This window comes from Diadema setosum, chromosome 14 (genome assembly GCF_964275005.1).
Source record: "Diadema setosum chromosome 14, eeDiaSeto1, whole genome shotgun sequence".
In the NCBI taxonomy this organism is placed as follows: domain Eukaryota; kingdom Metazoa; phylum Echinodermata; class Echinoidea; order Diadematoida; family Diadematidae; genus Diadema; species Diadema setosum.
Window position 1 is genome coordinate 1,357,073 of NC_092698.1, and position 25,720 is coordinate 1,382,792.

A 25,720-nucleotide genomic window follows, 5' to 3' on the forward strand; every position below is an offset into this window, starting at 1 on the left:
TGACTAAAAACAGAATTTGAATGACAAATGAGGGTGTTTTTTTTTTTCCTGAACTGAGGTCAATGTCCAAAATAGAGGCAGAAAATAACAGGAATTATTTAATATCAAACAACACAACACAAGATTTTGGTAACTTGTCGGCTTCAGCTATATGGTCAGCTGATCAAATAAGAGCCAACCTCTTTGCCGATGTGACGGCGTAGACGAGGACGTAGCCATGGATATTGACCGACAGAGACTGGGGGAAGATGGAATATTCGTCCTGTCCGGCCGTATCGATGATCTTCAGCTGGTAGTCCTGACCGTTGATCCGTAGATGTTTGTCAAATGCTGAGAGAAAAACAAAAAAGAAATGTGTAATTACATAAGAGCAATAGACATTTACATCTAAAGCACATCAGTCAATATATCCACAAGCAGATAGTTTACAATCTACATGTATGAAGTATGGTAAACTACTTGTGAAAACTGTCATCTTGTTCATGGAGGAGGGATGGTTGGTAAGTCAAATTGAAAGATTACTTCATTTTTTGACCATATTTCAAAGATTCAAAGATTCAAATTTGTGTTTTGTATGCATGTATGAACGTATGTATGTATGTCAGTATGTATCATGAATAATGGTGGCATTGCTTTTTACAAAATATGGATTATGAGAAACTTCTTGATAACCATACGTTATAGAGAATATACCCTGTTCTGATTAAATTCAAAGAATATCAGCTGAAAAATGATTGTTTTTGACAACGACCAAACAAAACAAACAACCGTTGCAGACAAAACAAATCACTACAAAGGTTACAAAGATACAAAAGAATTGACAGTCATCCTCAAAAAAGGAGAATAATGTCACAGCAAGCTTATCGCCCTCTATTGCCTTGGGCCATTACAGTCAACTTCAATTAGGATAGACATTGTATCACAGAGACACATGCTATTAGCACATCACTAGAATATCATGAATAGTTCACAGAGTGCATGGTGAAATGTTCCATACTGTCTGAAGCCTTGCATTACATCTCGCTTGTTTGAAGAGCTAAAGAGACAGTATGAGGTACACTCTACATGATCTATTGGAAAATTGTAAATCCTAAACACATCCCTGTCAGTACTGTACGAGCTGAAATTTTTGTGGTGGTTTCATTTTCGCGAATTTCGCGAATCGCCTTTGAACCACAAAAATAACAATGCGCGAAAACAAAAACGCGCGGGACCCTCGTAACCGCGAAATTAACAACACGTGAAAATGTCCTCCAAGTAGCAATTCGCGAAAATATCTGTACGCGAAAATTTCAGCTCGTACAGTATTAGAAATCCATCATCAGTACCTGAAGAATGTCTGCATTAATGCAGCAAAATATGATACACACACAAGACAAAAAGCAGGCATGATCTCAGTAGCATTTCCACATTTGTATAGTTTTTGAAATGTCATCTACAGTATGAGGTGATGCTAGGATGCTTGAAGTCAAAATTGATGATTTTATAATCATGTGACCAACAGCATCACCCTCACATACTGTAAAACACTATATTTTCACGGCATGAAATTTTCATGAATTGGAGCCGACGTCCTTTTTCGCGGCTTGAAATTTTCGCAAGTTGCCTCTAACATTCAATGCATTTAGTGTAGACAAGAACTCTCACGTGCATCTTAATTTTGCGATTCTTGGCTCTCATGAAATTCGTGAAATTAAAATGCACGCGAACATTCCTTGTTTTACAGTATGCACCAATATTTCCATTACAAGCACAGATTATCCTCACATTTCATATCAAGTATCACTATTCTATTTGCTTCCTCAATGTTTTCTATAATTCCACTGAAATTATATAAAGCTGAATCCTTTTAACACCATACACTGCTTTCACAATCTGATCAAATATGATATTTTCTGGAATTAAAAATTCACATGATATACTTGTGGATTGAGTGGATGCAGCAATATTAGTAGAACAACTCAGCAAAGCTTGTGGAAAATCGAACAATCTGTTGAGAACTCTACTTCATGAACTTTTAAAGTTTTGATATAGCCATTGCTGGATGAGAAGACTCAACATTTTGTGATGTCAAGTATGTACAACAATAAAAAGTAAAATACAAAGAGAATTCCACAATTTTTTAAAATATATAATGAAAAGAACATGTAAACATTCCCTGGACTTGTTACTGACATCTGTTAAGGACAATATTATTCCCCCTGCTTTCTGAAAGAGGCAAGTCAAATGCATCATTATGCTAGAAAGGGAAATGAGTTCAATTTTGTTTTTATCTTCTTTATATCATCAATAATAATGTGATGTCACAAAATGTTATAGTCTCCTCATCCAGCAATTGCTGCATCAAAACTTTTCATAACTTTTGAATGGATTGTGGAATTTTCCTCAAACTTCACTAATGTATTCCCTTTATATATTGCTGCATTCCATCCACTCACATACTATACATTTGAGTTTCACTCTCCTATAAGCCTAAGTACTGTGTTTCACAAATCTGTACCGACGTGTACCTACATGCATGTTGACATATATGTAAACATAAAAGGATCATCACATCTATGAAATGATATCCTCCAGACAAATATTGAATAACAGGAAATCAATGTCTGATAGTTAGAAAATAGTATAAAATGAACATCCCACATATACTCTTTCCCAGGCTTTTTATGCAAATGAAATTACCTGTATTTTGCAACACAAAATTCAGTTTCACTCTCTCGTGGGCTACCAAAATTTGTGGTTGAACAAGCAAAGTGCAATGAACTTGCTCATTAATAGTATTAGCTGTTTGGTCAACTGCAGATTTGGGCGGGCAAAAAATCTTTTGGCAATGACTGGATGGCACCATGGCAACAGCATGCAGATGGCTAAATAAAAAATGCAAGTTAGAGAAAGAACGCATTCACTGCTCGGGAAGGCATTCCAATTCTCTTGTTTCCACGCCGCCTGCCGTTTCACTTGCTGCAGAAAGAGCTTTGAGTAAACATCAACCCAGGGCAAAGGACCTGACCCATATCCATTAAAGGGGACGCAAACCCAAAGAGCAATGTGGATTGAGTAAAAGCATTAACATTAATAGAACACATCAGTGAAAGTTTGAGGAAAATCGGACAATCGATACAGAAGTTATGAATTTTTAAAGTTTTGGTGTTGGAACCGCTGGCTGAGGAGACTACTAGAGGTTATGACGTATGAGCGGACAACAATATAAAGAAAATATAAAAGGAATTCCACAAAAAATCACTTTTATAGCAAAATGAAAGAGTACTTGACTAACCGCTTTCAGAAAACAGTGGGAATAAGTGATACCCCTAACATATGTCAGTATTAAGTTGATGGAAATTGTAATTTTCATGAAAAATGAATTTCTATTGAATTCCTTTAATATTTTCTTCATGTTGTAGTCCACTCATACGTCATAACCTCTAGTAGTCTCCTTACCCAGCAGTTCCAACACCAAAACTTTAAAAATTCATAACTTTTGCATCGATTGCCCGATTTTCCTCAAACTTTCACTGATGTGTTCATGTTACTGCTTTCACCCAATCCACATTGCTCTTTGGGTTTACGTTCCCTTTAAGATTCCAACTGGATTCACCAAGCACACTGCTCAAATTTGTTCACCTGGCTCTTTTTTTTTCCACCCCAAACCTTGGGAGAGAGGAGAAAAAGAGAGAAAAAAAATAACAAAAACAAAAACAGAAGTGTGGCTAAGCATGCACACCATGGGTATTTGTGTGTGTGTATGTGTGTGTGTGTGTGTGTTTGTGTGTTTACCCAATCTGTTGTCCACACATCTCCAAATTAACCCTTTACATCCTAGTTAGTAGTAACCACATTTCTGTGACTTGCTGCTTTATCTTTTTATCATCATCTTTATCATTCATTGTTACCAGGAAGGTTTCAACTGTTGTATACTACTACAGACTTTGTTTATTGTTTATATATAATACAAATATGCACCTGCTTGTTCCAACTGCAGAATTTCTAAAATCTCTTTGTTGCTCATAATATATATGCAGTTGGTTGTTCATTTAGTTGTCATTGTGCAATTGTTTCTATTGCAGAATTTTTAAAAGCTTCATAATTGCTTTATTCAAAGCTAATTCTTACATTGAAAAAAAAAAATGATAAGACTTCCTCTTTCTCTCTAAAATCGGCAACATATTTGTACACTTCTTTCTGATTTTGTGCAGATATCACAAACTGAAGTACTGTATACGACATACACTTTTAATAGCAGGTCCAATTTTCTGTGAGTTAGGACTTAACAACAATTTTGCAATTCGTTAAGTTACTCCCCGGTTCATTGACCCTATCTGCAAAGATTTAAAAAATCCTTCAAAAATCCATACAAATTCCCGGATCACTACCACAATCAAACCATCTGTTTCTTGTGTCATTATCAACTTTTCCTGCAAGTTTATTCCAAATCTGTCCATAACTTTTTGAGTTATGAATTTTACACAGAAAAACAAACAAACAAACAAACAAACAAACAAACAAACAAATGCCAACGAAAACATAACCTCTTTCTTTGGCGAAGGTAAAAAGTTAAAAGAAATATAATCCTTTCCGTAAAATTATTGTTGTGTAAGTTTAACCCAGCAATGTGACAATATTAGGGAGGAAGGGAAATATATCATACAATGTAGTTCATGAATAATCAAAACCAGATTCTTTTGTTAATGTAACAAAGAGAGAGTCATAATGTAATGATGGTATCACCTCATTAAATTTGCAATTCACTATGTAGTACGTAGCTGTGATCAACATATACGGGGCATGAAAATTTGATTGCACCATTTAGTGTATTTCATGTGTGATTTCAATTAAAGCTTTATCATTGATCTGTTTGTTTCGATTTCAATCTATGGTATTGATTAAGGTCAACTTGAAAATGCACTTTTAAAAGTCCTGTTTACCTTTGGGAACAGTGATTTAAATTTTTTTTTCAAGATATGACATTTAATGCATATATGTGTAGGTCTGCTGTACCACAAACATCCTATCATATAAAATCTTTGCCATAAGGCCTAAAATATAAGGAGATATCTGTATTTTTTCAATAAACCGTAACTGTAGACGGTTTAGTGTGGAAACATTTTTATTATAACTATTGTTCACATTTTGTATATTCAACAATTTACTTAACATCGATTTTACCTATTCAAATTTTTACAGTGGTTGTTTCTATCCCTAACTCACATTTTAGAACTATTTCAAAGCACTAATGCTGGGCTTTTGTTTCATCTGCAAATGGTAAATTATGCCTTTAAAGGGACTGTACAGTACTGGTTGAGGTGGGGATTCATGTTTTAAACATTCCTAAAAGTAAGATAATGAGAAACATCTTTTGAAATATGAAAGAGCATGTAATTTTAAGAAGGATTCAATGTTTATTTGATGAAAATTGGTTTTCAAATGGCTGAGATATCCAAAAAAGTGATAATAATAAAAGGCTACAGGCCACACCTTTTATCAGGATCTCTTTGTTTCACCTTGTTTTTGGATATCTCAGCCATATCAAAACTGATTTTCATCAAATAAACTTTGAATACCCCTTAGAATCGCATGCTCTTTGACATCTCATAGAGTGGTTTCTGAATATCTCGCAAAACGTTAAAAGCTAAATCCTCACCTCAACCAGAACTGCACACACCCTATAAGGTGACTGAACCATGGCTGTGTATATTAGAACACTTCATCACGCAACAGTTTGAGTCAGCAAATCTGATGTAAATTTGGCTGATATACTACCGTACAGTAAGTCATTTAAGGGACTGTACAGTACTGGCCGAGGTGAGGATTCAGCTTGTAACATTTTGCGAGATATTTAGAAACCACTCTATGAAATGGTAAAGAGCATACAATTCTAAGGGGAATCAAAAGTTTATTTGATGAAAATCAGTTTTGAAATGACTGAGATATCTAAAAACAAGGAAAAACAAAGAGATCCTAATAAAAATCGTGGCTTGTCAATTTTATTATGATCGCTTCTTTGGATATCTCAGCCATTTCAAGGCCAATTTTCATCAAACAAACATTGAATCCTTCCTAAAATTACATGCTCTTTCATATTTCATATTAAGAGGTTTCTCATTATCTCAACAAAAATGTTATAAATCTGAATCCTTACCTAAACCAGTACTGTACAGTACCTTTAAAATAGTTAAGTACACGTACAACTGACATCCATCATGTATTGTACGCTGTACAAGTTTGCTTTTTTTTTTTTACCTTGTTCCGATATGTTAGACCTTGACATGACTTTGACAACAGTACATCTCATCTTGTGATTCCATTTAAAATGAAAATGAAACTTGCAATCCAAAAGACAGTCAGCTGATGTGTTCAAAATTAACAGTATAAACAATAACATGTACTCGTCATCATTTTATTATTTAGTTACAGTTGTAACTAATGATTTCTGCTGAAACAGCACTTGAACACAAAAACTCAGAGATCCCTATAACAGGAAGTACAATGGTCATGGTAAATTTAATCTTTATTTCATATGTTTGATTAGGATCATAAACTAGGTCTGACGTTTTCCACAGTGACGTCAGAACTTGGTAGAATTTATCAGATTTTGTACTCATTGAGGTCAAGTACAGTCATAACCGTGCAGTGTTCCCGGTACATTAGCAGCTGAATTCAATCTGTGAGCAAACAACCAATCCACCTCTTACATGTCAATAATGTAATCTGCGTATCATTCTGCAGATATGAAATTGTGGAGATACTCCACTGAAACATGGCAGCTGAATGTGTACACACTTGCAATTCATTCTGTCTTTGATTTCTGGGGACATGTTTTAATGCATGTACATGTACATGTACATGTAGTTTTAAAGATAATCTACATGTAACTTAAGAATGAGTTGGAAATGAATTTACAGCATGTGACGCATCTGCTTAAATTCTAATGATTTTCTTTGTTTTGTAGCTTTTAGTCCAACTGTATGTTGTGCTGAAGCAGGGAATAATTTCTGCTCTTGAAATTGCATAGCAATTTCAGTCAAAGGACATGCTTTTCCAACAAAATGGTAAACAAGATTATGCAATGGAATAGCTATACAATGACATTTTGTATAGCAATCATATCCAAAATGTACTGTGGTATACATAGCAAATTGTTATGTGATACCAGGAAAATTATTCCCTGCCAAAGATGGCTAAAATCTTTAAAGAGAAACTGTGGATAAAATTAACAACACATAATGACATGATCTGCTGCCAATCTCCCAGCACACGAGGTTGACTGGATGGAGAATTCTCAAGATCAATCGGAGGAGGTGATGTGGTGAGGAGGCTTCTCCGCTTCCGACTCTGGATGGATGGGCATGGCAGGCTGGGTCTGACAATCACTTCACACATTCACGTAATTACACCGGAGATGGGATGAACTGATCCTGGCAGACATAGCAACGATGAGAAAGGCGAGAGTAGTGGCTGTAACTAATCAACTCCCTGAAACTACATTTCTCTAGTTTGATGCTACATGGGATATCATTTTCTTATTAAAGATATAAAGTATAGTTTTCACAGTCTCTGTAGAAACTGTCAATTTTTGCTATTTAAATGGACACATGAAATAATGCTGTAATCATGACAAAATTTTAGAAGAGTAAATTGACAAAAATGCAAAATAATAGCAAGAAGGTACGCCAGAATTATTGCAATCTGAGAACATATCTGATTGTGGTTGCTACGTAAAGTTTCATACCGCGGTGATCGATAATCGATAATTGACAAATTGGGCCGTAGCATGCATCCATTGATCTTCCCTGTGAGAGTGAATCACATGCAACTTGTTGGGGAATATCATTGCTTGGGCAAGATCAATCATCATGGAACACTCTACCTACCCACCACTGAATTGGGAGAGCTCTTCAGGAATAAAAGGACCCCTCGGAAGACCAGCACGGCCATGAAGGCCGAGCTGAGCAGGGCAATCCATCCGTTTTCCTTCTGTTATATATCCCAGTTGTATTGTATCATTGTTATTTTTAATGATTTTACGGTGAATAAATAAACAAACAAACAAACAATACTACGTACAAATGTATGATCAAAATTAATTCTTCACTTGATCTCAAAATACTACAAAACAACTCATTATCCTGGCAAATTGAGTCAGGCAGACAAGTTCCTTGGTAGACCCTTTCAATCAATATTGAAAGAGAATTCTAAATGGTAGAAGATAAATTTTGAACCCTTCTGACAACTGCATACCTTTAAATTTCATCATTCATTTGTAGTACATACAGATTTTTCGAAGTTGAATTGAAATTTCTTTCATTTCAGTCCTATTGTGGTAATCCATACCACTATTCATTTGGGTTTTCTAGGATTATCAAATGCTTATAAATCATACATGTTTTATTTATACAGGATCCTTTATATACTGGTCATACATTTTATGTAATAAATAATAAAGGATGGTATAGTTTCGGTTGAGATGGGGCTTCAGGTTTCAAAATTTTTGTGAGATAATGAGAAACTTTTTTTAAATGAAAAATTTACAGTTTTAAGAGGAATTAAGATTCTATTTGATGAAAATAGGTGTTGAAATAGCTAAGATATCCAAAAAACAAAGAGGTCCTAAGAAAAGGTGGGACCCACCTTTCATTAGGACCATTTTGTTGTCCTTTTTTGTTGTTGATATTTCAGCCATTTCAAAACCAATTTTTATCAAATGAACTTTGAATTCCTCTTAGAATTGTATGCTCTTTCATATTTCTTATAAGTGGTTTCTTATTATTTCCCCCCCAAATAAAACCTGAATCCCCATCTCAACCAAAACTATACCATCCCTTTAAACTCATTGGCCCGAATTCACAAAAGTGACCAATTGAAACCATGGTTTAAACCATGGACAATTTGTATGGAGTACCAAGTGTCGCATGGCCTATTTCATTATATTTTGTTTGATTAAGATAAAAGTAAACAAAAGGGATCTGTTGATACACATAGTCATAATACTACAATGAGACTTATTGACAACATTTCATTGACAAAATGATCATTATAAGTTCCATCCAATCTGTTCCCAATACTGAATATGAAATTCAGGGTTGCCAATTTAAGGACACCATGATAATTTCTGCAGCGAAATTTTCACAAGACTTGATGGGTTTAAAAATGTACAGGATGACAAAGTGTCATGCCATCAACATCTCATGCTGCTGAGTTATTAAATCTAATGTGATGATCAAAAGTCAATGAGGCTTTCCATTTCAGATGAGCTTTCTCCAACTTTTTGTCTATGAATACATCCAACTCCATTTTCTGACTCTTTCTTCTTCTTCAATACTCTGTTGCCATTTACGTATGTTACATGCACAATTGTTGATTCAAAGAGTTTTGATGTACAATCTCTAATGCAGTTCTATGATACAAAGATTCTCTTTGCTGATTTGTGTTTCATTCAAGTCATTTGTTCACCATCGCATGTCAGAATCAGATACACCTTCTGCCTAGTGCTAAAATGCTCCTATAGTCTTGTAGAGAATAGAAATTGCATATTTTTCTAACTCAGCATTACAAGATAGGCTCTGTAAATTTAGCTGTCTTCACATTACTTTCACATTCTGCCTCCATGATCAGACATAACCTGGAGTCTACGATCTGTTTCGCTTTTTTCAAGAACAGCTCCGAGAGTTAAAGATATGAATACCAACTGAAGAGATATGACTGAAAGAGAGTGATTGAAGAAGATACTGTGACAAGCAGAATATATATATATATATATATATATATATATACTCCTAGATGGGTCATTTGGGAGACATTTCCATTTGTTTTATATGCAAATTTTAAAATACATGTTCAATGGCAATTTACGCAATGGAGACACGAAAATTGTCTCCTTAATGACCAGTTGTCTCCCTAATGAAGACACTTCCCCCCAATATGTCTCCCTAAGGTGCCAACTAGGGATATATATATATATATATATATATATATATATATTTTTTTTTTTTTTTTTTTTTTTTTTTTTTTGAAAGAGGTACAGCTGTACCCATGAAATGAGACAACTGAGTATTTCACAGACACTGACAACTATCAAGATTAGGATGCTACTTAATGATGATCAACAGTAAAATGCAGAGCTGGAATTCACGGGGCATAAAGACCATTCAGTCTACAGAGATCATGAAGGGTACAAAGACCACCTGATTGTAAAGACATTTCTCCTATTCAGTCAGTAGTTTCAGTGACAGGTTGGATAAACACAGAAAAGACAACCATCTAGATTTACAATGTATAACTCATAATTTTGATTTTTGCCCGGAATTTCACATTGTTTATATCGATGGGAATCTTGAAAAGCAACATTAAAATGGAAGAAAGAACACACTTATTTTATACTAAAACACACTGAATATGGGAAGAGATTGTTAGATGAGGAAAAGGTTAAAATATCAAAAGAAAAAAAAAGTGATGTATACAAAATGTACATGTAAAGCATTCCATGAAAAGCACAAAACAGAGTCTATTCAAGACTAGAAATTGTAATTTGTCATTACTGACAAATTAAGGTGATCCGATTTTTTTTAAAATCAATGATTCGAGTCCTGATCGCAATAAGCATGACCATACAGGTTTCATCTCTGTTTACAGACATTGGCCGTGTGATGTTTGGATTCTCATTTAGAAAAGGGAGTCATATCTGCCATCTTTGGTACCAAATTCTGTATACACTAGATGACGAAGATACAGCAACAAATACATATGACCTTTGACCCACCTTTACACTCCCAAGATGGCATCTGAGGAAAAACTGGTTATTTTGTGAAATGATTCTTGCGACATCGTCTATACGTGTGCAAAATATGGGACAGATAGGATAGGTATTCGCCAAGATACAAGATGAAACATTTATGACCTTTGACCCTAATTTACATACCCAAGATGTTGTCCGATCAAGTAGTTGTTATTTTATAAAATAATGTACGTGACATTAAAGAAACATGTGCAAAATATGGCGGTAATAGGCCGTGTTTTTCTTGAGTTATTGCAAAGAAAGTTGCAGAAAGAAAGAAATATCTCAACACATCGAAGATAAGCTTTAATTTCAACCAAGATTTTCGATGTGATTTTGACGTTGTATGAAAAAACGAAGGGCACTTCACGATAGCGCAAAGTCTCAGCTACAACATATTGAAATATGGGAGAAATTCATTGAAGGGTAAGTGAGCTAGTCGCCGATAAAGACAATCATGTCAATTTTCACATCTAGAAAAATTCCCTGCCATAGAGATAACACGTCATAACGAAGATACAGGAAGAAGTACATATGACCTTTGACCCCACTTTGCACAAACAAGATGGCCTCTGAGCCAAAAATGATTATTTTGTGAAATGATCCTTGTAACATGGTCTTTACGTGTGCAAAATATGGGAACGATAGGACATGTATTCACCAAGATACAGGATGGAACATTTATGACCTTTGACCCTAATTTGCATACCCAAGATGGTGTCTGATCAAGTAGTTATTATTTTGTGAAATAATGTAAGTGACATGAACTAAGCATGTGCAAAATATGGTGGTGATAGGGTATGTTTTTCTTGAGTTATTGCAAAGAAAGTTGCAGAAAGAAAGAGATATTTCAATACATCGAAGATAAGCTTTAATTTCAACCATGTTTTTGGACGTGATGCCGACTCCGTATGAAAAAACGAAGGGAACCATTACGATAGCCCAAAGTCTCAGCTACAACATACTAAAATATGGGAGAAATTCACCGAAGCATAAGTGAGCTAGTGCTCGATAAAGATAGTCATGTCAGTTTTCATTTCCAGAAAAACTGCACTCCCATAGAGATAACACGTAAACTGGTCAAATTTGACAATGTTACTTTCAATCCCCTTTTACGAGGTGATGCCGTCATCTAATCAAAATATTGTTAGTATACAACTGAAAGAACATTTCATGAGCTACAACATATTGAAATTAGGACGAAAATCGACAAAAGAATATGGGAGATACGCTTGAGTGAACTTGAAATTTGATGACGTCATTTTGAAAATTTACTTTTTTTACTTTATTAAGAAATTTGATATCTTTTAATCATTTTTTCAGCATCGCCAACCCATGAAATGACATGTACAACTCATCAGCTTTCAAAATATGTAAAGAAAATGGGGGGTCACCGTCCATCCTGACGAGTAAAATCAGATTTAAAATTGGCGATTTTTTGGCATAGTTGCACTGTATATCGTCATTGACGCGCGCGCGGAATTTCAACTTTGACTGGCCCATATGACGTCATATTGCGTCGAATTGACTTGAAACTTGGTAGAAATATTCCCTGACATTTCAGAAATCAGATATAAGTGAAAAAACGATAAATTTCTATTGCATACGAGCTTTGCGTGCGTATATGCACGCGCGCGTACGCGTCCGCCCGATTTTTTCAATTTTTCAAAAAATGCTCCAAATGGTCTGAAACGTGTGCAAAAAAATTTTGAGCTCAATTTGAGCATACAAATATTTCAACGCGCGCGTACGCGCGCGTTTTGAGATAAAAATGAATTTTGAGAATATGAGTAGAATCCGCTTGACTTGAAATATATATGACGTAAATTTCATTGAAATATTCCATTCCATTAATGAGATATGCATGGAAATGTGTTTTCATATAATGACGTCATAGTGACGTCACGGTCGACTGATCACTCTGATTTTACTTGCGCTGTCGTCTTTGCGACATGATACATATATGGTATAAGTTTGACATTGATAGGCAATGCACTTTCTGAGCTAACCTCTGCACAACTTTTGTCCAGAAATAAAGAAAGAAAGAAAGAAAGAATCCGTACAGATACAATAGGTGATCCGAGAGGATTCTCGGATCACCTAAATATGACCTACAATGTAACATATTCAGGATAGAGAATTTGGTTGGAGAAAATCAAGGGTTCTCCATAAAGCAGTGCCAGTGACTAATCCTTTGGCGCATATTTTTGCATGTCTACCAAGTGTGACGTGAAACACAGATGGTCTGTAATCGCATGCTTCCAACCAGCCCCTTCTCAAGATACACCACTTTTTGAATTCAATGATCCCCAGAAAGGTCAGTGCTAATTACAGCAGCCTTCTCTACCATGGTAACCGCCCAGTCACTGTCACAGTACTGGAGTTATCTTGTTATTGTGCGCTAAAGGTTATATGCATTGCATCCATAAGTTGCTGAACTGTCTTCAAACAACCTCTTTCCACCAGCCTACACAGTGTAGCTTCCATCAACCCAAGGATTAAATGTGCACACATGGTGTATTTGCCTCGCTGTCAGGATAGTGTAGAATGTGAGAATGGAGATACCTGTACCTTTTCTGGGATTGAACATTCATGACAAAGATTTCTGTCCAAGCACCATGTACAGTGTACATGTATCTACACATACAGTGTACAACATTACAACACCAGTGACAACTGTGCATCTGGAATTTTGCTATTTTTACTGAATACACACACATACATTGTATAGGGCCTATATTGTAAGATATAGTCACACAAACAAGAAAAAAAAAAACCCCAATAAAATGAAAAGTAGATTATGTTCTCATTCAAAATCAGCTGACTCACAATGAAGGTCTATAGTACATGTACATGTAGTTGTAGTACTTGTACAAAGTGTACGTCAGTTCTGCATGGGTTTTCAATTTACGATATAAGAAATTATTGGTACACATTCCAGGACTGATGAATTAAATATGGACTGAGTCTGCCATAAGAAGAGAAAAACACAGATATTGATAAAGTTTGAAACACATATCATGTGAACTTTAAATGAACTTTTGTTCTTCCTCCCCATATCACCTCATAGCAAGAAGTAGACATGTTTCAAAGAGAACTCCCTACACTCTTGCTAATTTACACAGAGAAAAATGATTAATGCCAGCATCATACTTTTTTTCTTTATAACACACCAGATCAACCTGCTGTAAAACCAGGAATGGTTCGCATGCATTTTAATTTCACAAATTTTGCGAGCACCAAGATTTGTGAAATCAAAATGCTCAAAAAAATTCTTGTCTACACTATTATGCATTAAATGCCAGTGACAATTCTCAAACATTTCATCCATAAAATAGGTCGTCAGCTCCAATTAGTGAAAATTTCACGCCATAAGAATATCTTGCTTTAAATACAGTATTCTTTGAAAATAGCTGGGGTCTACATCATATACATGTAGTATACAATGACCATGTGAACTAGGCCAAACATATGAAATGACCAGGGTATAGATGCGTACAGCTGCAAGTACTTGTACTGCTTGTAAGAGCCAGAAGGGCACAGTGCTGTTCAAAGTTGGCTCTTGATTTGGATACTTGTCATTTTGAACCATTAACTGGGAATTGTCAGAAATTGTTAGAAAAAATAAAAAACCGAACAACTTCAAAACAATCGTAAGCAGAAAATTTTTGTTATTGCTGTTGTTTTTCTTTTAACATCTTTCTGCCTTTCTAATGACATGTTGTGCAACTGTTAGACAGTTTCCCCTTGAAAGGGGACAAGAATCGGATGCAGCCATAAAGTGAAAAATTCAGACTGTGGTTACTCATATATGATCTCATTACAGAGCACCAGTCAACCCTGGCAACTGTGTCCGTGCCAGTCACGACATGGAACTGTCTATAGGTGGTAGCCTTCTACAGAAAGCCCACCCCCCCCCCCCATTCCCCTCAAAAAAATTCAATAAAAAGTTCCATTTTCACTTCCTTTGCAAATGTCATGTATGACACTGCAAAATTTGCAGAAGGCATTTAAACAGAGGCTTGCCTGCTGTTGCAACAACTAATGCAGGCTAAGCCAGTTGCTAACATAGACAAGGAATTGATGGAAGCAAGAAAAATAAAAGGCCAATTCCACACTATGGGGGGGGGGGGGGTCAATATTTCATCTAACAGTTCTTAACTCAAAGAAAGCCTGGTACATGTACGTACATTGAAGCTACGGTAGGCATTGGAAAGCAAACTCAAGCCTTTGACTTTCTCTATCAATCCAAATCACATTTTACATCAGTTGTACATATTTCCGTTTTTTATGATTATCAATAAAATAATTTGAATTGAAACCAAATCAGTCTTGACAAATTGAATGATACCAGTCTACTTCAGTTACGAACAAAGTTAGTGACAAATTTATTTCATAACAGTAGATTTCATAGTCAGGATTACAATCGGGTGGGGGGGGGGGGGGGGGAGCATTTATCAAGCTTTTTGACAGATATTATTTTTCCTGACAAACTATTTGAAGCTACTGATATCCTTGCATCTGATTTGCTGAGATATAAGTAAATCTGTCAAAAAAAAAAATATCCAACATAATGCTTTATACAATGAAATGCCCCCAGAGTCATTCATTGATAAAATATTTGCATGCAAATTAAACAGTTTCAGTACCTGTACTGATAAATGGGTCAATTTATACTGCCTGTAAAATATATCTTTTTCAAACCATGAAAGGTTATGCCTGCAGAGGCCCTGCTTGTCACATCAAGCCAAGGCAACTAGGACAGAGGCATGAGTGAGGTACAGCTAGGTTAACATGGCCATGGTTTGATACATTACTACATTTGTGCCACTGATCATATAAACTGCCAAAAATAGAAATAAAAAACATGGTATGTGACCTACTTGTGCAACAAATACCTGACGATAGCATCCTTTGCCATATACACACATAAGAAGAGAAGAGATATACACACACTCACACATACCCTAATACAAATGCACACACACACACACACACACACACAAACAAGACAGTAAAGACTTTCAATGGTTATTACTGTTACCTCATGAAAAAGATGTGCATGAAAAGCTCATACAGCGTACCTACAATAGCTTGAGCAAGAAAGTATTGTTTCAAACCCCTAGAGCCAGCTACGACACAACCACAAACCTGTGCTTTACACATATCATCTGTCATGCAATGTAGATTATCACACTTACAGGGTGTTCAGACGCAATTTTTTTTTTTTACTAGAACAGTATAGCTATACCAAAACAGTATAGCTATACGATGAATTTATGCGTCTGAATGCTAACAAAACAATGTATAACAAATTGACATATAGCGAAACGACGGTTAAAGCATCGTTTCGAACTAGAACTCGATAACGAATCAGCATTCCATTGTGTCCATTGTGCGTCTGAAAATATGGTGACCATAGAACGGTATAACTGGGTGGGGCTAATGGAATGGTCGAAATAAGCATCTGAACTGTCTGTCGGCTGTACGATATAAGTCGTTTCTTGATTGAATTTTGGTATAAACAGGCTTGTGTCTGAACAGGGGGTTACATGTTCCTGTCTTCTCTCATAACATTAACTTTAAAGACATTGCGGGCAAAATTTACAACACATTCAATGAGATGATCACCCTCCAATCTCCCTGCACACAAGCTGACAAACTTTTCTATCTTTGATCTGCATTAACCTTTCCCACAACCTCTTTTAGATTAGAAAAAAATGGATTGAAACATATATGCATACTCAATATGCACCTTGCCTATGGGTTTGGCTGCCTGACATAGCAATAGCTCACACATGCAAACTGCATTCCTAGAACCAGTGTCTGTGCATGATGTAATTGGACAAGGTGATTTGACTAGCTTTTTTATTAAAAAAAGTCCACAGGAGGAAGAGTTACAGGCTGTATATACAAATAAACAAACCAAAAAGTGAAAAGACCTGCTTTATTTGGATTTATTCTCAAATCATGAGAATTTTCCCCAGATTTAACAAATTAGCTTTATAATCAAATCAAACACAAACATTTTAATGTAGCCATTGATCATTTGAAATAAGACAAAAATATATTCCTGCACCAAATATCTCACATTGTCAGGAAGAGCTCACACATCAACAAGTACTGTAAAATCAGAAATATTTGCAATTATTATTATTTTTTTTTTTGCAAATTGCCACTGGTGTTGACAAGAACTATCGCATGCATTTTCAACTTTTGAATCTTGGCTCTCACAAAATTTGCAAAATTAAATTGCTGGCAAACTTCTGGTTTTCCAGTATCACAACAGCTTCATATCAAACAGAAACATGATACTGTATATATATGCCATATATCTCGCAAGTCTAAATTTTTGCAAATCCAGAATTCCTGACGATTTCGCGAGTGGTTAAATTTGCGATCATGGAGTCTTGCACTGAACGGAGAAGTGTACACGCGTACGTCACATTCACATCGGGATCAGAGTCAATATTTTCATGTGTCTTTAATTTCTCGAATAGCACCCAACTCACAAAATTCGCGAAAATAAAAACCTCGCGAAATATTCAGTGTATACAGTAATGTAGCTACACAGTAGTGATCATTTGAAACAAGATCAAAATGTCTTAATATCCCGTACACAACATCTCACATCATAACAGGAGGAACTAACACATCAAAATGGCCAATCAGCAGTTACTGTACAATCAGAAATATTCAGGGCATGAAATTTTCACATTAATTGTAGCCAATATGGCCTTTTTCATGACATGAAATTTTCACAAAATGCCAGTGGCATTCAATACGATGTACATAGGCCCAAAGTGCAGACAAGAACTTTCTCATGTATTTTAATTTCACCAATCTTGGCTCAGACTCGCAAAATTTGTGAAAATTTCATGCATGTGAAAATCTTTTGTTTCACAGTAACTGTTAGTACATGTACCTGTAAAGCAATGTCTATATTTGCATTCAATAACTGATTATGAATAAGAGAGAGAGAAACAATGTAGTCTTAAAATCAGGTACTTTGATTGTTCTGCAAAATACAGTTGAGAATGTAAAACTGACAATGTGTTACTATCACAAGTGAAGGTGACTTACAGCCTCAAAGGACTATTAAAAGACACTAGAGAGGAAGCTATCTATTACGCTAACCTCCCTAAGGGTCATTCTAGCAGATTTTGCTGCTTTTGTGACTCTACTGTTTACTTTAAGCGTTACACAATGCATTGCATTTAAAGTGTGATCCTTATTTTAATCACTGGAATAAAAGCTCAATACACAACTCAACAAGAAATATATATAAATGACATAAAACACTCGGGTTGCCAAACATTATGCAGTACAGACAGGTATATTCACTCATCATACAATACATTACATTCAGATCTATGCATTTAATACACACACACACTCAAAAGGACTGGTTTATGGTTCTGTGTTGAAGCCTATTACCAGTACCAATGGTTACAGCCCCATGGGTTTACAGGTACACCGGATTGATAGTCCATGAATCTCCTGAAGGTGCATACATTGTATATTATACAGAGTAATTGTTTGAATTCAAGTTGACCTTCAAACATAGTATAAAAAAAGGGGCGGGGGGGGGGGGGGATAGACAACACTTTCATGTGAAATCTTAAAGCGTAAAAGGGTGTGTATAGTTCTGGTCAAGGTGAGGATTTAGCTTTTAATGTTTTTCGAGATATTCAGAAACCACTCTGAGATGTCAAAGAGCATGCAAATCTAAGGGGTATCAAAAGTTTATTGGATGAAAATCGGTTTTGAAATGGCTGAGATACAAAAAAAAAAGGTTAAACAAAGAGATCTTTATAAAAGGCGTGGCCTGTCGCCTTTTATCATTATCACTTTTTTGGATACATCTCAGCCATTTGAAAACCAATTTTCATTGAATATACGTTGAATCCTTCGTAAAATGACATGCTCTTTCATATTTCATAAAAGGTTTCTCATTACCTCACTTAGGCATGTTCAAAACATGAATCCCCACCTCAACCAGTACTGTACAATCCCTTTAAACTTGTTGGTTTTTGTCTAAGAACAGCAGAAATGCCTAAATTCTGGAATTACCTGGCAACGATTACAAAGAAAAGTTATGTAGAACTTAAACAAAAATTGTTGCACAAGTTGCAATAGTGAAGCCATTTATTTATTGTTTTTTGTTGTTGTTGATGTCTTGCATTCTCCTCTTTTGTGGATCTGACTTGTTTGCATCTTTTGGGTGTTTGTATCTTTTTTTGTGTGTTGTAATGATCAACAAGTGATAGCAACGTACCGTAAATCAAGCATTTCCCAAAATTAGACAAGACTAGACTGAGCTCTCTCAGACACTTAAGTTTAATTGCACATGAAACATCCTTCAGCCCTTTATAATCACAAGAATGGTTAAAAGCTGCATTCAAGGAGACTGCAAACACAGCCTTTCTTGGGAAATGTCAATGGTTGTCATGGTAACAAAAACATACACACATAGTGAAACTACTCTGTGATTTGCTATAAATGCACACGCAATACCAGCTATTCACGTTCTGCGCGGACTGCATTAATTTGCCCTGCAACCCTGCGACAATAAACCACGACTGTAGAACCTAACAGTGTGGGAATAAACTGTAACCGGAACAGTGACAATTACTTTCACATGTACAACAGACTCAGACATTTAACAGGGCAACATAAAACCTCAATTTGATCATCTGTCTATGACTGTAAAATGTTATACAGCACACAGGCCAGATTTAAACATGTTAAATGTACTGCAAAAATATCTTGTCTATCAACCAAGATGCATGAACATTTGGTATGAAAAATACTCTACCCAAATTTTCCATGGTTTGCTTTGACTACCAATTGTCAAGTACAATATAAGATTTAAACAAAATATATACCACCCACAAATTTGTGGTGCAATTAGATGCCTTATATATTAGATAAAGACTCCTAACACCCTATTTGCACAGTGCTCTTGAAAACTCTCCACAATCACAATTTTCCACGCTGTCTCACTTCTGGTGTCCACCTTGGTCATATAATGTGTAAAAACTTGTTAATGTGAACAATTTTCCCCGTCACCCACCAAAGCTGAAGAGGAGACTATAGGCTCATTATATCAAAGGGCCCCAAAACTCATACAAGATCCCTTTGTTGAAAGTATGTTTTGTTTGAGTCTGTTTTATTTCACTTGATATACTAATTTGGATTTTGAAAGACACCGAAGTACACATTAGAAGGGTTAATTTTAGTCTTAACTTGCATCAGTACACATCTTTCCTGATGTGCCTACTGTATACAGTGTATTTCTATCACTACAGCATGCTGGGCCTAAATTCTTCTCACACATAGCCATAACATATATATAACACATATCAATACACAATGTAAATTGTTGCATTGGCGTAACATGAGATTTTCAAATAGGGTCGGTCGGGCGGATTTTTTTTTTTTTTTTTTTTGCTACCTGCATTTTACGTGTAAAACTCGTACTCAGCTCAGTAAACAGTTACAACTGCTGCACCGAATGTGCTGTGTTCATCTATTCTACAAATCATTTATGAGGCCGATATTACTGGAATTATACCCCTTCACAGAATTTAAAGATGTTGAAATCCCTATCCTGAATGTTTTCACTTCATATTTTACTATTTTGACTTAGATAAGATAGATGCAAATTGACCCATATGTACGATCTTTTCATCGCACACGGCGATCTCTATTACAGTCCCACATATACAGATTCGTGTAAGTTCTCCATACAAGAAACCTATGGCAAAACTGTGCACAATACATCGCAGTCTGAATGCTACGTATACACTGAATAAATCTTGTTAGAGTATGTGTCCGTGTTGGAAACAGATGACGTACTGATCAAGGAAGGCTTATGTGAAGCGCTAGATCTCTCCCTCGTACATCCCATATCCCCAGAGCCGTTTCCACTTCTGGGTTTGTGAGATCGCGATCGCAATCAACAAGATATTTGATATCGATAGCAAAAAAAATAATAAAAAAACATGGGGTCGGCGGAATTTTTAGGGTCGGGCGGGTTACGCCAATGCAACAATTTTTTTTTTTTTTTTGCCTTACAGAAGGCACACGCTGTATTTCTAGGGATATTTAAAGTGTAATCTTCTGCTCATCACTGATGTTTGTGTGGTGTATCATGTCATGTACATTTCAAGGGATCTGATACATGAAATGACAGAATATCAAACCTCTATCAACTCATATCAGACAGACAAAATACCATCTGATGGTAGGGTTTAGACTTTTAGTAGCTTATTTCATAAAGGTGTAAAGTTTACAGGGTTAATAATTTTCCTAATTTCATATGATTTGTGGTATTATGTCTTTCTGCATTTTATCCACAATACCTTTTCATTCAATACATGTACTGTTACATTAATGCCATGCTTAATATTTCTCCCTAAATCATTTTACCCAATTTTGCTATTTCTTTTTTATTTACCATCCTGAATAAATTGTGGTATCATTTAGAGGAAACACTCAGAACACTACAATATATTCAATATTGAACTTCCAAATGACATTAACTGCCAGTGACATGGTGGTACCAAAAGACCCCCAACAAAACGAAACAAAAAAAGCCTCTACCATCATATCTTTCTCAATGTCATTTTGTAGTGCTAGGTTTGTTATTTCCTTTTGATATCATGTGTCGAAGCTCTAACAAGGCAAATATTTCGAGCACACTGTATGAATGAAATGAACAAAAAATAATATGGCTACATATACTGTATGTACTTTGACCTATTTCACACAGTATTAAAGTAAATAGATACCATCACTTCCTGGTAACAATGTACACATTCACCTGACAAGTGATAGAACAAGGTGGGGTACATAAAACACTTGCCTGATTGCCAACGGCAAGTAAAAACCAAAGTCAGGCGAGTGTTTTAGAACGATGAGAAAAAATGCTTGCCTGGACTGGGCAGGCAAATATTTTAAAGCTACTTTTTTTTTTCACTTTTTCCCTCCCACAAACCTACAAAGTCAACCATACAGAAGCCCTTCGATGCACTTTATTAATTTCAATTTTCAGCAACTTTCCAACACTAGAGTGAAGAAGCCCCACTGCAATGCAACACCAACACTCAATCTGACCAAGTTTGTAACTCCGACGTGTTTAAGCATGGGAATCACTGTGCGTTATTAAGCACTTGATCTACCAAACATTTTCTATATCACTTTCTTATATTTTTGAACTCTCTTTTCAGACAAGTAAAATTCATGTTCAGGCAAACTTGTGTTCTGCAGCAATTCGAAATCTGCTTGCCCGACTGAGCAAGTGGTAAAAAAAAAAAAATAAATAAATAAATAAATAAAAAAAGCTTGGTAGCACCCTGATTGGAATAAAAATGAATGAATGATGAAAATATCAAATACATTTGAAAGTAGAACTCTCAGGGCCCCACTGTGCGTTATTAAGCACTTGATCTACCAAACATTTTTATATCACTTTCTTCTATTTTTGAACTCTCTTTTCAGACAAGTAAAATTCATGTTCAGGCAAACTTGTGTTCTGCAGCAATTTGAAATCTGCTTGCCTGACCGAGCAAGTGGTAAAAAATAAATAAATAAATAAATAAAAAAAGCTTGGTAGCACCCTGATTGGAATAAAAATGAATGAATGATGAAAATATCAAATACATTTGAAAGTAGAACTCTCAGGGCCCCAAATTTATGCTGGTATCCATTAAGTGTGCATGTCAGTAACTAGCAGAGATGCAAAGATGTGCACAAAAATAGATTTACAAGACTTGAAATGAACAGAATACCAACTTATATTAAAGGACAAGTTCACCTTCATATGGCATGTGGATTGAGTAAGTGCAGCAATATCAGTAGAACACGTCAGTGAAAGTTTGGGGGAATTTGGACAATCCGTTCAAAAGTTGTGAATTCTTAAAGTATCTGCACAGTCACTGCTGGATGAGAAGACTACTACATTGTATGATGTCACATGCGTACAACACTATAAGGAAAATATAAAGAGAATTTCACAAAATTCTACTTTTTGAAAAAAGTGCACATTTCCTCAACTCGTCACAGACTTATGTTAAGGGTGATATTATTCCCCCTTGCCTTCTAAAAGTGGGAAGTCAAGTGTTCTTTTATTATGCAAGAAAAATGAAAAAATGTTGAATTTTCTTTATATTTTCTTTATATCGTTGCACACATGTGACATCACAAGCTGTAGTAGTCTTCTCATCCAGCAGTGACCAAGTAGAAACTTTAAAAATTCATAACTCTTAGACGGATTGTTCGATTTTCCTCAAACTTTTGCTAATGTGTTCTATCAATATTGCTGCATTCATTCAATCCACATGTCTATGAAGGTGAACTTGTCCTTCAAGGAGTATCCTGTGGAGTATTATGGCAAAGTGAGAGGGGAAAAAAATAAAAGCAAATATCTAATACTATGGATCCATACTATACAGAGACATCAAGAAGGGGAGAGTATGAAGAAACAGACAAGTTTACTGTCAGAAAAGTCAGACAGTGGACTAAAAAAAAAAAAATATTGGAGACAAAATATGATGATATTAGTAATGGCAAGTGGTTTTCCATGTAACAGATTATTACAATAACATTAACAACATGTAGTGTACCGAATCCAAGTATCTATGCTAATCATTTGCTGCAATATGCCCTTCTCTACAAGTGTTTTCTTCCCAACTCCCTGTTTGTAGGTTTAGTATCAAGTGTGTTCTTGGAGTTTGTGGTTTTGTCAGGGGTGTTTTTTTTTTTATCTTTTTCTGATCCCCCCCCCCCCTTTAAAAAAAAAGAAAAGAAAAAAGAGCTACAAAAGGGGGGGGGGGTGCCTGATTATGCAGTTCACATTACCCTACATTCCCCCCCCCCCCCAAACTCAGTTGACATTTCCTATGATGCACTGTGGATTCAAGTTGTGCCGGCTTGCTGCTGGCATTGTGTCAAGATCTGTATCAATCTGCTTGTTGGTGAAGTTGCACAGTCTGTATATAAACCAGAAATCAAAGTGATGCAGATTGCCTGACAGTATTACGTACGGGAGGGAAATACTGGTGGCACAACAACATGTCACACATTCCAGTGGCGGATCCAGAGGGGGGCGCAACTGGCACACGCCCCCCCCCCCTTTATTTTTCGTGAAAACAAAAAAGAAAAAAGAAAAGAAAAAAAATGAAATGAAACCCAGAAGTGGCACCAGAAATATTAGTTACCCCCCCCCCCCCCCATTTACAGAATCCCTGGATCCGCCCCTGCATTCTGACAACAAAACAAATCACCACCACCAATGATATCAGACTAAAGGTAACATGAAAACTTTATACTTCCCTCGCTTCCAGCCGCATCATCCCAGTCTCGATCCATCTTTTCTTTCAAACATGGGCCATACAGGCCACACTCTCTTGGTGCAAATGCATTTATATTCATGACAACAGATATCTATTGCATGTTCCCATTTTACTTTATGGTCACACACACTTTCATTTGCATTATAATTTGTGTGCATATTTATATATTCGAAATTATGCTTGCACTTAAATTGTTTCAAGTGAATTGCTTGCAAGTTGCTACAACAGAAAGGCAATTAACATTTTTTTTATATGAAACTCTCAACAGCATTAACACACAAGGCCTGCTGAATAGATCTGACAAAGTTCTTATACACATACCTCTTCTCCACACCACAAATAATATACTTACTATTTTCAATGGTAGGGTCATACGAATCAACAAACTGATTTTCCACAAACTGAATAGTCAGGGATGATTTTCCTGCAAGAATGACACAGAAATTGACAGTGCAAAGAGAATGGAAGCAGTATGGTTAGTACTCAAGACAAAATTAAATCTGTGATACAGGTGTTTGAACATAATCATTGTTGAAGATGCCTACAAACGTGTAACTCACATCAATACATTAATACTACAGTGTACTTGCAAAATATACAAGTACAATGAGATACTAATAAAAAACATATTGTACACACATGATTCAAAGCAGAGGGCAAACAAAATGTCTTTTATAAATGTTGCAAGATTACCATGCCCAACCTTAATCACTGTGAAGAGTGATGGGACATTACATGAATTGTTTAATCATCTACTCTACATCAGCTAGCTGTTTGTTTGCTTTTATTTCCAAAACAGTAAAATCGTATTAAAAAAAACCCACCAATAGTATTGAAGATGACATATTTGAGGAATGAATCAAAGGTGAATTATAAAAATATCAAATGAAAATTGTTTGACACGTAGCAAATAATGACATTATCATGTGACAGTGGATAGAGCATTTCAAAAGCAACACAAGTACATGTAGACACTTCTCTTTCCTTAAATGTTATCTATTTTCTTATCTTATTTTCTTCTATTCCCCAGTTTATTTCATTATTTGTACAATCCTGTAATAACTTTTTCTTAGAAAGCCTATTTGCTTTATAACTGTAATTTAGCCAAATACAAGCACTTGAATATCAAAGCATATCACACAAGAATTTGCTGAAAGGATCGCCCAAAATAAACACATATGAAACTTCAAAGTCACTATCTGTACTATGTAGTTATAAAATCTTATACATGTACCTCAGGTATCAGAGTAACAATATCAATATTGGATCACAATAACAAAAATCTTGGCAATGACAGGCATTATTTACCATTTGCAGATGAAACAAAAACCCAGCTTTAGTGCTTCAAAATAGTTCTAAAATATGAGTTAGGGATAGAAACAAGCAATGTAAACATTTTAACCCGTTGAGGATGGACTCATTTCCCAAAGACCCCATCCCTAGTATACTCGGGACTCGTCCTTAACGGGTTAATCAGGATAGTCAATGTAAAGTATTGTTAAATGCACAAAATATGAAAAATAATTACATGTATAATCATGCATAATAATAAAAAAATTATAGAATATAAAAACCGTCTACAGTTATGTTT

General features: G+C 35.6%; 1 protein-coding gene across 1 annotated transcript in view; it reads right to left on the reverse strand.

Moving 5' to 3' along the window:
* The window catches only part of LOC140237721 (GTP-binding protein Rheb-like), a 52,887-nt gene that overhangs the window by 23,600 nt on the left and 3,567 nt on the right, over positions 1-25,720 (reverse strand). Inside the window, exons 2-3 of the mRNA XM_072317648.1 lie at positions 24,482-24,553; positions 180-330 (exon numbers count right to left, since the gene is read on the reverse strand). Coding sequence (XP_072173749.1) covers positions 180-330; positions 24,482-24,553 — 223 coding nt within the window. The remainder of the gene's footprint in view (positions 1-179; positions 331-24,481; positions 24,554-25,720) is intronic.